This window comes from Rhamphochromis sp. 'chilingali' (genome assembly GCF_963969265.1).
Source record: "Rhamphochromis sp. 'chilingali' genome assembly, chromosome: 20".
Lineage (NCBI taxonomy): Eukaryota > Metazoa > Chordata > Actinopteri > Cichliformes > Cichlidae > Rhamphochromis > Rhamphochromis sp. 'chilingali'.
Window position 1 is genome coordinate 9,939,204 of NC_137947.1, and position 16,554 is coordinate 9,955,757.

At 41.5% G+C, this 16,554-nt stretch overlaps 1 protein-coding gene across 2 annotated transcripts in view; it reads left to right on the forward strand.

Moving 5' to 3' along the window:
• Positions 1-85: 85 nt before the first annotated feature.
• The window catches only part of arid4b (AT-rich interaction domain 4B), a 39,236-nt gene continuing 22,767 nt past the window's right edge, over positions 86-16,554 (forward strand). The window contains exons 1-3 of one of the 2 annotated variants that reach the window (XM_080868832.1): positions 86-300; positions 2,616-2,664; positions 14,717-14,827. In XM_080868832.1, coding sequence (XP_080724958.1) covers positions 2,659-2,664; positions 14,717-14,827 — 117 coding nt within the window. In that variant the 5' untranslated portion in view covers positions 86-300; positions 2,616-2,658. The remainder of the gene's footprint in view (positions 301-2,615; positions 2,665-14,716; positions 14,828-16,554) is intronic. The other variant, XM_080868831.1, reaches the window with a different exon arrangement.

Sequence of the window (16,554 nt, forward strand, 5' to 3'; positions counted from 1 at the left end):
ACTAAGGCGTTTTCTTTGTCGCTGCCATCCAATTGGAGGGGTTTATTTTTGAAAAGGCGGGATTAGTATACCCGTCAATCATTCTCAGGAGGAGGGGGAAGGATCACAGAAAGAGCTAGGCTAGAGGAGCTACTCAACAAGGCAAACAGCAGCTCTGCGAAAACGACTTTTACCCATCCGCATCCAACATCAATCGGTGGACGACGTTTAAATCTGTCGCATTTTTCTCATAAATGTTCCTATGGATTACTAATCCACTTTCGTCGAAAACCAGAGGTGTTTTTCAACTTGACAGCATAGGTGAGCCTGCTTTTGTTCGGCAGAGCCGTTGCTATTTAGAACATTTTACTAGCTTGCTTCCCTGCTGCTATCAAGCCAACCTTGACGTTAGCTAACTTGTTAACTAATGCTGTGTTGTGTTTAGGGAGGGTGGTTTAGAGGAATGAATGAATTTGGCGACAGGGCAGTAGAAACCTGCAGATTAAAAAAAGAAAAGGAAAAAAAAACTTGTTCAGTTCGATAACAAAGTTAAGCCGTAGCCAGCCAAATTAGGCGGATGAGCGCAGTGAAAGGTTATGCTACTCCGTGGCTGAATAGTTTCAAGTGTGCTGGACAGGCTCCGGAGTGTTGTGTTGTTGAGCGGAGGAATCCTCGGGGACGCTGTCGTCGAGTAGCGCCTGCCACGGTGCTCGCGAATAGCCATTTAAACAAAAAAAGTGATATTACCCGAAACAATCGGTGAGTTCTTATTAGCGTGACGAGATCTGTCGAGCAGCGGGCGGACGATATAGTTAAACGGAGGTAAAATGCATTGTCAGGCTTTCCTTTTGTGCCACCAGTAACGTCTGGCTCCTCACGACTGACTTGTCCAATGTAGGTTGGAGCTACCGTGTATCAAGGAACTCGCCCATTTGATCAGTTGTGGGGATAAAAATCAGCTCAAAGGTTATCCATATTTCCCCACCTACTGCTAGTGATGACTTGTTATTCTCGGTGTTGTGGGTGCTTGACCAGTATTTTTTTTGTGGTTATTATTATGTTACGTATGTTAAGTAACAAACTGCTTGGACGTGAATCACTAGTGGAGAGGTTTAAATGAGCTCGACGCTCTAGTTAATCACTGTAGCAGCTTTTAGAACAGGAGAAAAGACTACCGAGTCTCGAAGCTTGTACGAGTGTGTTAACGTTGTTGGGAATGGTGCTAGCAGTGGTGGTCAGTCCACTCACTCGCATCGGCTCGGTCTAGCAAATTGTCTGGGGCGGATGACATTGTATCCTCCGTGAACTAAACCAAAGGAGGACTGCGACCTTGGCTTGTGTTACAACAATAAAATTGTGTGGTGGTGGTGATTTTGGGGGGGGGGGGGGGGGGTTAACGCGATGTTGCTGCGTTGCAAGTCTTCGAGCTTGACCTTGTTGCGAACCGTTTCGTCGACTTGTTTCTTTGTCGGGAGCAAATCTCCACTCATCGCTGCTCCGTGAACGTTCAGCGAAATGCCACAGTAGAGCATTCCGTTCAGAAAGTGACTTCCAATCGGTCTGCACGGCCGAGCTTCACTTTTTTTCTTTTTTCGGGGGGGCTCAACTTGACGTGTTTTGTACTACCAGGGCGGTGATATGACATATCTGTAAAGATTTTTGGGGTCTAGCTACTGTGTTATTATCTCGCTCCCTCGCTCTACATTTATATATATTTTATTTATTTATTTATTTATTGCCGTCGAGCGCACTCTCCGCAGAGAGCAGTGCACCGACACCGAGGGAGAGAGAGAAGCGAAAACGAAAATGGATGGTCTCGGTGCAGTTTTCCTGTAACAAAAAACACAGCGTTATCCCAGTCTCCGATGAGAGAAATGGCCGTGACACGGGCAGGTGACTTGCGACCGCGGTTCCCTGGATTTTCCCAGTGTTTGCCTGCTCAACTGTTCTCCTTTTCTAGCTTACTGTCAGCTACAGAAATGGCGTCATCCTCTGCTGTAGCGTTGGTATAGTCAGTGCAGTGCAGACAGCAGGCACACCACGCTGCCGTGTACTCGGAGAAACGAGCGCCGTGCGGCTGTTAACACTGTCCATCACTCCATTAAACAGCTACAATATTATCCATCTGTGCACACAAACAGACACACACACAGAGGAAGCCTTTGCTTCGAGTAGCGACTAGTTACTTTGTTTGTGCTCGCCGTTCTTAGTCACAAGCCAAGTCTGGCTGACTAGCGCTGACTGACTGACTTACAACAGTGTGCGCTGGGCATTACATAAACGGCTTTAAAGGCTCTGCGAATGAGCGATCAGCCTGCCACGGTGTACTTTGCAACACATATTATTGGACTGGAAAGCTCCCGTACACACACATACACACACCCTTGTCTGTCTCTTTCTCGAGCAGATGTGTTGCAGGATGTAAAGAAAAGAAAGATGTTTCGTGTGCAGTCGTCGATGTTTTTTCCCCAAGCCGTTTAAAGTGAGCATCTACCGCCCAGCTTTTTCTTCATTGCATCCAGCAGTGTAGCAGAAGAAGTGATGTCATCATAACATAATCGTGTCTTGTTGTGGCAGACATAAGTTGGCACTCTCTGAAATTTCTAACAGCTTCTCCTACCTTTTTGTTTTTCCAGCTTGGGATCCGTTAAACTGGTCACCTAGAGGACTCATAGAGAGATGAAGGTATGTTCATTCATTTTTTTTTTTTTATCTTGCATGTGCTCAGTAGCACGGGGAAGCTCCCATTAGCTCTACTACTTCTGCAGCTCAGTTTCATTCAGCTCTTATGTAAACACGACTTAACCAGAGGAATTAAACGGTTGGATCTTCCTATTAAATGTAAATGTAAACACAGCGTCCTGGATAAAGGCCAGACTAATACAATTGTTTGATGTCCCCGATGTTGAGTTTCTAGTGTCTTCAGCTTGCTTTGCAAATGCAAATTGAAAATTGTAATATTAATGTTGTGCTTTGTTATGTGTTGGCATTGAATTATAAGACGAGAGGGCGTGGATGTGAAGTGATGTATGTGTATGTGGCTCTAAATTTATACCAAAGGTGTGGCTTGTGAACTTCATGATGAGATTTAAGAAAAACTTGGTCATGACATTGTTTTCTTCAGCCTTATTTAGCCTGAAAAAACACAGCTGTCTCTCTCAGTGATTTGAGCTATTTATTCTCGTGTTATAGCTGCAGTTATGACTGCAGGCAGTGTCCTAACTTATCATTTGTTGCCACATGAGTCATTATGCTGCCTCGTAACCTGCAGAGCAATTAGTATAACGCACATGAGTTTTTTGTGTTTGTTTGTTTTTGTTTCCTGACTCATGTAAGGTAATAGTGATGTGTGAGGAACATAAACCAAGTAGAACAAGAAGTTGCCAGGCTTTGTGATCGGAGAGTTGATAGTGGCCACATTACAAGCAGCTCTGGTAATGATTAGCTACTTTGTTATGCTTGTTGTGGTTAATCGGACTAAACCGCCACCCACTAATAAACATGTCACCTTCAGCCAAATTATCCAGTTATTAAAGTGCAAGCAGAAAGAGCAGGGGGATACAAAGATAGATGCCACTTTGATATGTTTGTCTACATCCAAACTCTTTCTGTTGGTTGTCCTAGTGGTAACGCTAACTTAAGCTACTGGGTGGTCTGCGATTATTTATTTTATTTTTTGGTGGTCTGCGATTATATAATGACCTATTTGTGTGGCGAGAGGAGTTTTGATTGCCAATACTGGAAATGCACTTCAATAAGCCGAGATGCACACTGAGGAAAAACGTGACTTTAGCAGATACCGCCTGACTCGCATGTTATGTTGGCCTTTTGCTGCTTAATTTCCCCGACGTCTCTTTGAATAAAGCTAAACATATAAAAACTCATGAAACATGGTGCTATTAGTAACTGTGACCATTTTGCAGTTATTGTTGTTTCCACATGGGTTGCAGTAGGCCTCTAGTAGATGATTATTATGCTTAAATGTTCACATCCACGCGTCAGCTGAAAGCAGTGATGTTCCCACACTGACATTTTCTGTTTAATGTTGTAGCATTTGTTGTTTTCACAGCGCTCTGAGTTTGTGTGGCTCTATTGATGCTAGAGGAGTGCTCACTCATTTTACCGCTGTGTGTATGAGCATCTGCTCAATGCCTAAACTGTAAATTGCTCTGTAAGTAGGACAACTTTTCATTATGTTCACTTAGCGTTATATGTCACTTAGGCTCATGGTCTGCAGGCTTTCTTCACCAGCTGCGCGCGCACACACACACACTGCTGTAATACAGTGTGTAAGATGAAATGCTGTACAGATTAGACCCATTATAAGAAGTTAGAAGTGTTGGATGTTTGTTTAAATCCTTAATAAATTTGTTATAAAAGAAGTGGAATACATTAAGCTTCTCCTTTTATGTAGTAGTATCAATAGCAGCGGACCACTCTAAATTCAACCACAGTCAGTAATATTAAGGACATTCGTCGCTTTTGTTAATAACAACAAAAGGGTTTGATTGTGTGTGAGTGTAATTGTGTAAAGCTTAAACTCACACAACAGTGAAAACGTTGATTTTCTATATATTCTATACGACAAAACAACACTACAGGAAAAGTACTTTTCCGACTTTATTTTCATCACAGTTTGATCTTATAAAGAGGAAGTTTTCCATATTTTTCCAAACAACTTTGTCAGTGTTTTTATTACATGGTCATAAAACTGGAAAATCAATAATAAAAAAAAGCATGGCTTGCAAACTGGAGGTGCTGGGTGTGTAAGAATGAGGCAGGGGAGGTCTGATGAAAGATGTTTTTGAGTTACATTTTAGGAATATCAGGAGAGCTCGGCTTTTAAGTTTGACCATCCCCTTTTAAATCTGTCCTTTATAAACTTGAACTGCAGTTCTAGTCCAGAGTTGCTCTGTTGTGTCAAAGCAGTGAGTATGCAGATTTTGCTGTTACAGTGAAATTAGTTATTTCTGTGGCCGTAAACTGTATGCAGTGCAGTCATTTGGTTCCTATTTTTGCATTTGAGAAGATGGACTCAGGAGGTCAGGTACAGTAGGCTGTCTAATGTGCTTTGAAAAGTACACCTCATGATCACATTTAAAAGCTATGGTTCACTTTTGGTTAGTATTACGTAGATCTGGATACAAACAATATAGTCATTCTTTGTAAAAATACAGTACTTACATTTTTATATGTTTAAAAAATGCATAAAGTAAAAGTAAAGTCAGCCTGTTCATTCATGATTTTTAGCTGTACTTAAATTTCAACGTTGTATCTTTAAGTGACATTCACTCAACTGTTTATATTACTTCACTTGGGTCCTGGTCTCAGTAGCGACACTTAAAAAATAATAGCGCAAGTAGCTGTGAATGTAACCAATTATACTGATTATACTTTTTTACATTTACACTCACTTAGCTTGATTTGTAACTCAGTTTCAGTGTACCTTTCATTCAACATTGCTGAGAGATTTTCAGTTAATACTCTGTTAGGAATACTTGCTAGTATGTAGTAGGGCTGCACGATTAATCGTTAGAAAATCGCGATCTCGATTCATACTTATGTGCGATCTCATTTCCAAATGACAACGATTTAAAAAAAAAAAAAAAAAAAAAAAAAAAAAAAGACAACGACGATTGTACCGCATTTTGATCCGGGACGTAATCTGCATGAAAACAAGCCTCACTCTTCCTGCTCAACAAATGACAAGGGCGGAGCCTTATACCACGTGATACAGAAGCCGTGGTGTGATGCTAAAATTAGCAGAAAAAAAACAACGGAGAGCACGTCAGGGATGACGAGAAAGTGACAGGAGAAAATCCGTCCCGGACAACCACCCAAACATCAATAACGGGAACCTTATACAGCGCTTCCCTATACCCCTCGAACTCCCGCAGGCACAAAGAAATTAGAGGCTATCACTTATCACCTGACCAAAGATATGGCTCCCATCAACACTGTGCAAAACGAGGGATTTAGGAAAATGATCAACACCCTAGACAAACGCTACACAGTGCCGTCCCGCAACTATTTTTCTATTGTTGCACTACCTGCTCTATACATGCAGTGTCGAGCAACGGTGGAGACGGAATTTCAAGCAGTACAACATTTTGCGGCAACAACAAAACGTGAGACATTTGTTGTTTTTATGTTCAGTCTCAACTGTTACGAAGTTGATGTGCAGTTAATAAGTGCAATAAATATTTATACTGGAAAAGAAAATCGTGAGAGAATCGTGATCTCAATTCTAAGCCAAAAAATCGTGATTCTCATTTTATGCAAAATCGTGCAGCCCTAGTATGTAGATAAGTTTACCCATAGAGCTGTAAACTGTACAGTTTTAGTCGAGAAGAAAAGTTTTCCAGTCTGTTAATCTGATGTTGAATTGTACCTGTTGATCAGTGTTTTATCATCAAGGGTCTGTCCATATGCTTTATTAGAAAAAGGGTGTCTGATAAAGACTTGTTTAATTTTTTTTAAATATAAAAAAAAAATTCAGAAGCACTGAAATTCTCGAAGTAGATTAAACTGCTGCTGATCGCACAGGAAGCGTGAATATGGTGAATGCCCTAAATGTGGGGGAGTGAGTGCGTAAACAAAAAGTATTAAGATTGCAATTTTTTTTTCTAGTTCAGAGCTGCCATGGCATTGCCAGGGCAGCTCCTGCTGAAGCACCAGTCACTGGAATTGTGGCGACTCTGGTTTGGACAAAGAGGTGATTCACAGCAGGATTATTGTACGTGTGAGCTAGGCTGGGAGGGTGCTTAATTCTTTCCTGCGTGCCTCTTGCATGTTCCTTTGTTTGGCCTGTGAGCACCACAGTACAGTATAATGGGTGTAAAACTATTGTTTATAATATTTCAGAGATGCTACAGTCATTAAAGCATTGTAATTCTCTTGGATAAATATAATAGATTTTAGATTTAGATGTGCCAGTAATCTTAATAGACTGAGACATTTGTGTTTTATGTCATCCTATACAGCCTAAAATAAAATAAACCTAAACTAAATCAAACCACATTCAAACTAGCATGTGTGTCATTTTACATTTCACACATCCGCAGTATTGATTCACAGTACTCTGGGAAATGGCAACAGTTTCTTTATTTATTAATTTTTTATGTCTCACAAATACAAAGTGTGTGAGTTTCTGTGATGGTGTGAAGTGGAAAAAAGAAAGAGACTCTGAGATCTGAACAGCAAGCAGCTTCCTGTCGTTTCAATTTTAAATCTGATCTGGGTTCACATCATCAGAGTTCGGCTAATTAACAGTGGTTTTTAATATTCTGATACTGTATTTCAATGAGAACAGCTCTACATAAGTCATGTTTTAAATATATAAAAGTATGTAAGTAAATTAGAAAGTATTCACAATATCTTTGCCAGGTTAATCAGTATTACTGTTTCATAGTTTGAATTTGTTGTGGATTTGAAGTCTTAAAGTGTCGCCCACACGCACGCACAGCCGGCACAGGTGTTTTCACTTAAAGTGCCTAATTAGAGCTCTTCTTCTTAGAGGACAGTGTGGGCATCTATAAACTGTTTGATTGACAATACGCTCTATTATATTTTTCAAATGGTATGAATTGTCTTAAATTCTTTTTGGATGGGACCTAAATGATTTTTAGTCGCATCACTGTGAGATTTTCATCAGACAGTATCTGCTCTTCTGTTCGCTCAACCACACAGTGTAGCTGCATTGTTCAGGCCATGCCTTAAAAAACAACCTGTTATTTTTATATGTGTTTAGAATGGTTACTGGTAACAGTAGGCTGTTACGTTAGCTAAGTTAACAGTTGCAGGTCAACCCTAAAAGGGAATAAAAACGTATTCAAATGACAAAAGCCCCAATGCGTTGACCTAAAGGTGGCGATGATGAGGAGAAGGCCTTGTTAGCTACAGGAAAGACAAGAGACAAATCATGTGACTCTTGGAAATGAAGGGGCGATCGTGGCTCAAGAGTTGGGCGTTCGCCTTGTAATCGGAAGGTTGCCGGTTCGAGCCCCGGCTTGGACAGTCTCGGTCGTTGTGTCCTTGGGCAAAACACTTCACCCGTTGCCTACTGGTGGTGGTCAGAGGGCCCGGTGGCGCCAGTGTCCGGCAGCCTCGCCTCTGTCAGTGCGCCTCAGGGTGGCTGTGGCTACAATGTAGCTTGCCATCACCAGTGTGTGAATGTGTGTGTGAATGGGTGGATGACTGGATATGTAAAGCGCTTTGGGGTCCTTAGGGACTAGAAAAGCGCTATATAAATACAGGCCATTTACCATTTACCATGAAGTCATGTCAGGAAAGTGTCCTGTATGTCAATGATTGTTCAGGAGAATGCTCCTTTAGTTAAATTTACATTTTTAATGCTACTTTAACTCGTATATCTTTTTTAATTAGATTACACATAATAAGATAATGCAATATATTGCATCGTCAATTATAAGTTAATCACATATATATATTCGACTGCAAGTTGAATCAGCTCAAATAATTGCAAATATCTGTGTGTAGTAGTGTTTCATTTGCAACTTTTTTTTGTCACCGTCTTTATTTCTTTTGTTGCAATTTGTGGCTAGTTAAATGTTCAAAGACAGTGAGACAAAGAGCTGAAAGACTTTAAAAAGCATTGTTATTTGTCAATTTATTTTATTTTATTTTTTAATTTCTCTGTTGTCTTGGCACAAAAGGGAATTACATAACAAAAACACTGGTATCATCTTTTGGCCAAATTGTTTTTTAAACATTAATATCAGCCCAGAATTTCACAGTTGGTGATTTTTTATTTATTTTATTTTTTTTGAAAAAGTCTTTTTTTGGTGCAGAAATAATCTGTCATGCGATGTGTCTTGTTGTATTTTGAATTTGTGTGACTGAATTTGTGGTCAAGAAGAATAAATGACACGGAGTCATTGGTGCACCCTTGGTAGATGAATAATATCTTATTAAACTAAATACTAGATAACCTTTTATTGTCTGGCAGTATTTGGGCATTATTTTTTTTAAACAAATAAATCATTCATGGCTTTGTGAGAGCAAGATTAACCATGCTTCTGCTGTTATAGGCTACCTTACGCTCTCCATGTTGGAAGTGGAAAGGAAACTTCCTGGGTCCTCTTCCTCTTTTTCATCTGCTGCAGTGTCTGCACTGATGAACTAAATGTACCTACACAGGTCTGCTGTTCAGTCTGTGCTGCACAGTATGCAGTGTGGTTGGTATAGTGCTACACTGACCCACCTTTCCGTATCTCTGGGTTGCTTTTCCATGAGAAGAATCAATGGTAGAGAGCACGATTTTGCATAAAATGAGAATCACGATTTTTTGGCTTAGAATTGAGATCACGATTCTCTCACGATTTTCTTTTCCAGTATAAATATTTATTGCACTTATTAACTGCACATCAACTTCGTAACAGTTGAGACTGAACATAAAAACAATAAATAAACATAAAAACAACAAATGTCTCACGTTTTGTTGTTGCCGCAAAACGTTGTACTGCTTGAAATTCCGTCTCCACCGTTGCTCGACACTGCATGTATAGAGCAGGTAGTGCAACAATAGAAAAATAGTTGTGGGACGGCACTGTGTAGCGTTTGTCTAGGGTGTTGATCATTTTCCTAAATCCCTCGTTTTGCACAGTGTTGATGGGAGCCATATCTTTGGTCAGGTGATAAGTGATAGCCTCCGTAATTTCTTTGTGCCTGCGGGAGTTCGACGTGTATAGGGAAGCGCTGTATAAGGTTCCCGTTGTTGATGTTTGGGTGGTTGACCGGGACGGATTTTCTCCTGTCACTTTCTCGTCATCCCTGACGTGCTCTCCGTTGTTTTTTCCCCTGCTAATTTTAGCATCACGCGGCACAGCTTCTGTATCACGTGGTATAAGGCTCCGCCCTTGTCATTTGTTGAGCAGGAAGAGTGAGGCTTGTTTTCATGCAGATTACGTCCCGGATCAAAATGCGGTACAGTCGTCGTTGTCTTTTTTTTTCTTTTTCTTTTTCTTTTTTTAAATCATTGTTATTTGGAAATGAGATCGCACATAAGTGTGAATCGAGATTGCGATTTTCTAACGATTAATCGTGCAGCCCTAGTAGAGAGTGATATACAGAAGACTGCGTGTGTCCAGAGTCTGTGGGCTTTTAAGAAATCCATGGAGACTTACCAGTGTCCCTATAAAGTGAGGCCCTATGTATGCATTACCTCCCACCATACCATCAGCACTGGAGCTTTAACCTTTTGATAGCTGCCAGGATTTTAATTTTATTTTATTTTTACTGAGTTGTAGAACGAAAATGCTATAGTCACTAAGGCTGTCTAAGAAATGCGCCATAAGCAGCAGCTTATTTTCAACCATGGAGCCGGCTGTTAAATTTTTCATGACCCGAGTCTTTATTGAGTAGAAACTGATCTCATTCTGCCGCTGTCAGTGTCACTCCAGACTGCTTTATTTTTGGTTAAAGCGGCGATGATTTCAAAGCTCTGTCTTAATGTACCGATATCTTTTGTTTTCCGACCAGAACAGCTTAAACGTCGAATAGGTTTTTGGATGATCAGTAATCAGTGAAGCACTCGTACTCTATCCGAGACAGAAGTACTTTATGACCAATAACAGTGGTGCACCTTCACCTCTGGTATTTCTTTTAGATGGCTCATTGTGGAGGGAAAAAAAGCTTTTAAGGCATGATTACACATAAGGCTATTATCCTGGGTGTGCATGTTTGACTGATAGCCAAGTAGAGCATACTAATAATTACAACTTGGACATCATTATTTTCCCTCTCGAAGCCAGAGTGCAGCTTTTGGAGGAGTTGGTGCGTATTTCTATGAAAGGTAGCCGCAGGTGCGTTTTGTCACCCCATGCCAACTCACATTTGTATGTGTTTAATCAAGCACATGTGCCTGGAGAGTATTTTCCACATCAGTAGCGCTAGGTGAATAGCCAGAGAGCTGGTCTTGATTGTAGTGCTGCTGCTATCATCATGCTGACTTTCTGCATGTAGTGGCTGAAGTGGCGCTTAAGGCTTATCATAAATACTGTTCAGTCCTTTTTTTTGTCTTTTTTTTTATGACAGAATCTTGGGAAAGAGCCGTTCTCATTAGGTGCATGATGTTGTTATGAGTTGACGAGAGGATGTTTCACATCCCAAAGGCATAGGAATTCCACTTCTTTGAGTTTAGTCATCTTGACTGGTTGATCTTCTGAGCGGGGGAAACAACACAAGATCATTCAGCACTGGCAGAAGCAATGAAAATAAAATAAATAAAAGTAGTCAGTGTTTTTTCTCCAGACAGCTGTAGGCCAAATAGCAATCTAATCCGAGGAATGGAGTTTTCTTTTCATAGTTGTGGTTCAGTGCAGGGCGGCAGGGCATTATCGGTGGAAACAACAAACTCTCCTCTGTTTGTGTTGGAATGTGAGCATGACAAATGTAATTCAGGCCTCAGTAGTGTGTTGTTAGCCCTGTCTGGTTAGGTTGTGCATATTTGGCTAGCGCAGCTGTTGAGATAACCCAAACTGCCCTTTCTGAGTCCCCTAGTATGACTTCTCCTTTTAAAAAAAAGAAAAAAGAAAGGAAATGGGTTAGTGCGTAGAGGACAAAAGGAGACCTGTAATAGTATGAAAGAGGAGGCTGAACACTGGTCTGAAGACTGTAGTGGTACAGCTTTGTGGCACAGCCGTGACTGACAAGAGAGTTGGTGAGACAGTGGAAATGGCTGCTGCGTCATGTAAACCCATAGTTGGCTAGGGCCGCTGGTGCTCAGGCCAGACTGCTACAGACTTATGAGGTGTTTATCGGAGAGGTAGAGAGGCTGGAGGGCGCTGGACTCTGCCCCCGAATCCCATCTGTCAGAATCCCAGAGAGTGTGGAGACGAGGCCGCCTGTTCTGGTTTGACTAGAAAAGCTTACCAGCATTTCACATAAAAGATGCAAATTTGCTAAGCTGCAAGCTTCAGTTATTTTTGTAAAGTTTCCAGGAGAGTGATTATTTCTGATGATTATTTGAAATATCACCTTCTGTTGTTACATATTAGCATAATATTTATATACGGTATACAAGGGATGGCAGACTCGCTTTAGCTAATAGGCCACATATGGCTAAAATGAGCTGCAAGAGTGAAATGATTGTATAATAACCTGTCTTTCTTTTCAAGTAAAGATATAAACATTCAGAATTAGAATAATTAGAATAAGTGCAGTTTCAACAACACGTCTTATTAGGACCGATTTATCGGCAGACCGATATTATCAGCTTTATTATTTAGCTATTTGTTGATCGTTCTGCATTTATAGCGGTTGGTAAATCTTTTTTTTTTAAAGAGACTGAAGAAACACTCTACGATGTTACAAGTACTGATGTTGCATAGCTTGTCCACTAGAGGGCAGCCTGCAGATTTCCTGTAGGCAGCACATGGGGTTTGAACGCCACAGACACAACAATCAAGAGTATAAACGGGGAAATCTGTTTAATGTTTTGTGTTTCTGAAAGGAAAAATAAATAAATATAATCCACTTGGAATATCAGATTTTTAAATCTCCAAATATCGGTATTGGATTTAAAAAAAAAAATCATATCTGTCAGGCTGAAATCAAGAAATTATTTGTAATGCGAGCCTGTGTAGTAAAGTTAAGATATTAAAGCTATGACTGTAAATTTTACACTACAAGTGGGCCAGATTAGACCCTGTGGCAGGCCCACACTGGCCTGCGGGCTGCATGTTTGACACCGCTCACATATACTGTTTCTACCCCCTCATGGTAATTTGGGTTAGAGAATTCTGGAGGGATTTTGGGGGCCATATATCCAACCATTTGTAAATAATCAACCATTGTGAAAATAATCTTTTCAGTGTTTAACTCAGTTTGAGTGGTTTGAAGACAAAGTTAGGCAGGCATGGTTGAGATGCTTTGGAAATGTGCAGAGGAGGATAGTGGATATTTTGGACAAAAGATGTGGAAGATGGAGCTCCCAGGCACAAGAAAAATACGTAGTAGATGTAGTGAATGAGGACATGCAGAGGGTTAGTGTGGGATGGGGGCAGATGATCCGCTGTGACGACCCCTAAAGGCTGCAGCCAAAAGAAGAAGAAGGAGGATTTTAACTCTACGGGACAAACTAATTAACACCATGTCCTGAAGACAGCTCTACAGGCAATTCTAATGCAGGCCTACATCTAATAGCAATAAAAACCCATTAAAGTGCAGGCAGTTACATGTTTGACCACTAATTACTGATAGTTAGAGCAGTATGAGTGTTTTCTGTGTTTATAATGTCTTCACTGTTCTGCCTAGTTTGTGTGATATGGTAGCAGGAAGTTGTCAGTCTGTCACTTGTTTTTGCTTAAACAAATCACACACGTTTCAAAGGCGAGATGCAGCCAACAGCACAAGGCGCCGTGCACCTGCAGAACGTTGAAGTAGCAGCTGCTTCTCCCAGAGCCGCTGTGCTCGCTTCTTCTGTGCACTCCATCAATGCGGAAGTCCTCTGAGTTTAGTTTTTTCCCCCATTTCCATGTCACTCCATGGAAGCAGGTCATTTTAGGCATTTCTGAGCTCGATAGGTTACAATAAGCTAAGGTTCTAATTAGGATTGAGATTTGTAAAGCTCACAAATTACCAAGCATCCTGACAGGATTAGGACTTTGGAGCATATCAGGCCTGAAAAAGTGGTTCGGTCATGACACAAGTATGTGCCATGGTGGACTGCATGCAGCTGGCGTTAGCAATTAGTTCCTCTTCACTGCTTCAAGTACAGCTAACCGCTGGTGTAGTTTTTAGCTGGAATGACAACCTGTGCACTCTTTGCTCTCCTCGTGGGAACAATGAACAACTGTTATGAACAGCCCCCACAAATTATGTGGTTTGAATCTCTTAAAGCGTAGAAAATGAAAATGTCGCAATAAAAGGGAAAAAAAAAAGGAGAGGTGTGCATCTCACCAAGTCTTACAAGTTATCATCTTGTCGTGTGAAATTGAACAGGTACAATTTGCAAGGGAAAATGGTTTTATATGGTAATGAGTAATGAGCAGAACCAACTTCCTGCTGTGAATAACTTCATTTGAAATTGATTGTTCTTGTTACTTTTTGAGCATCTCCATTCCATCTGGCGCTCATTCACTGATTTCATTCAGACAAGATGAGAGGTCTTCTTCTTTTTCAGTGTACTGCAGAAGTGCTACATGTGTTTGAGCTGCTTTCCTTGCTTTCAGGAGTAGCAGGAAGTGTGGCCCACTTTGGTTCTTATTCTAGAAAGATGTCTAAATATACCGCTGTTAGGCTGGGCTTTTTTCCTCCAGTCTAACTGAAACAACCTCAGTAAATTCATCTTCACACTGTATGAAGCACAAACATCATCTGCCCCCATCTATAGACAGAAGGTCTGCTTTCTCTGTGTACTCTACCCTCTGCAAATCTGTTCTTGGAGGAAGCTGGGGAGGGGGGTGTTGAACCATTGATGACACAAGATGGTGCTGTGTGTTTCGGATAGCTTCTTCTTTGTAGGCATCAAAGCTGTAGTGAAGTGGCCTTTTTGTTTGCTCCCTCAGAGGCTTGTTTTCCAAAACCCAGAGCAGATGGTATGTGTATTCCATGGATGAATCACTGAGCCGGGTGGGTTTTTTGCGTCGTTGCCCTGGACTCTGTTATGCCTGTATGTGTGCGTCCTCCTGCTTTAGCTTTGTGAATACACCTGTGTCATTAAGTTGTATTGTATTAAAAAGGGTTTGAACTCTGTGTCATTTTTTTATTTCTTCAGACTCTAGAGGAGCCCCCCTACCTGACAGTAGGGACGGATGTGAGCGCCAAGTACCGAGGGGCTTTCTGTGAAGCCAAGATTAAGACTGCCAAGAGGCTAGTCAAGGCCAAGGTAAGTCATATTTCAAAGTGCTTATGATCCAACATTAATATTTAATTATCTGTCTGTGTTGTGTATGAAGTGGATAGCAGCCGGGCCGGGGGGGTGCTCTTGTCTTTGTGTGAAGCGGCTACAATCAACATCACACAGCACTGCTTTATTGTGCATCCAGAGCTGTTGGTTTGGACACAGACACATTATCCAAAACGTTCCTTCAGAGCCCGGGTTAGCCTGGGATAATTGGATAAAGATCCTTCTATTAGATAATAGAGTCTGCCACAGTCAAACCAGGATTAGTTTCTTATTTCCAGTGTTGCCAGAAATCCAGCTGTGCTGCTCACACGCTGGAGGCCCGCCACCTGGTTTACGCCGTCAGTCAGAGGCCGATCAGGAGCCCAGCTGCGGCAGATGCGAGATCACCCGGTACCCGTTGCATCCTCGAGCGCACCTCTCACCCGGAGCTTCTCTGCTTTGTCACGGCCTCGAGAGCGATTGCCGCCTCCCCATTGGTTTTCAGCCCTCCTGATGAAGGTTTTGCATGATACACGTAATACGGTATCTCATTTCCCAGTGGGGCTGGAGCATCTGGATAATACAATAGAGACAGATCGCTTGTCTCTCATTCTGCTGGAGTGTGTGGGAGGAACAAAGACTGGATGCTGGCTTTTTCACTGTGTCAGTGCACTGTAGTTCCCCCTGTAGAGACAAAAGAGCAGAGATGCTCTGCTATTCCAGCACACCAGCTGAACTCATCAAATAACGTCCTCTTTTTGTCTCATAGACGGGGGACAAACACCATGACAAAGTAGACCACGCAATGTTCTTAGTTTAAATGATGCCGGCTGAAATGAATCTAATAGGACAGTCTCAGCTCATGAATTAATTACCATACTAATTAGATGAGAGTAGGGTTTGTTGTTTTTTCCCGGGTAGCTGCGATGTGAATGTGGAGCTCGGTTACACAAATGTTGAAACATGGCAATTATTCCGTGGTCGTTGTGAGTCTGAATATTCCGCTGTAATGAATTTCTTCGTAGCTCTTTGGTTCATTAATCTCTGTCTGCTTGTTTATCAAAGTCGATGTTTGCAGCGTACAGCGCCGGTGTCTTTTGAGTGATTTTTAAGGCTTAGTGGAGGAAAAAAACAAACACGTGGTTAAGATTGAGCTGCGCTAGAGAACACGTAAGACACCGATTAACACCATGTTAGTATCAATCACTGCAGTTAGGACTAATGCTGAGTATTTATATATAAGTCTTTGTAGTATTTTTATATGCATGCAAACAAAAGAGTGTCTCAGATGAAGCAATTGTGAAATCTCGTTGTGAGGTTCTTCTGACTCATTTAAAGAGTAAATGGATGAAGCTGCACGTACTAACAGCTTTGAAGTACTCGTGGAGAACAGATGAACACCAGCTCCTTCTCTTAAACACATTTCCCGGTTCTTTGAGCACTTGCAGACCACACTGAGAGAAAGCCCACTCCTCTTTAGGATGGTGCTGTTTCAGAAATGTCACGCTCAAACAAGTGCTGACTAACTCAGTCGTGTGAATGCCACTCATGATGTAACCTAACCTTCCTAAAACTGATTAAAATTCCACTTCTGTGCATTTGAGGTGCCTCACAAAGTCTGCAGTTTTATCCTTGTGGTTATGTCGCTTTAGCAAAAAAGGCACCAGAAAGCTTCACCATTGCTCTTTTATCTATTTATCCCCCCCCCCCCCCCCCCCCCCCCCCCC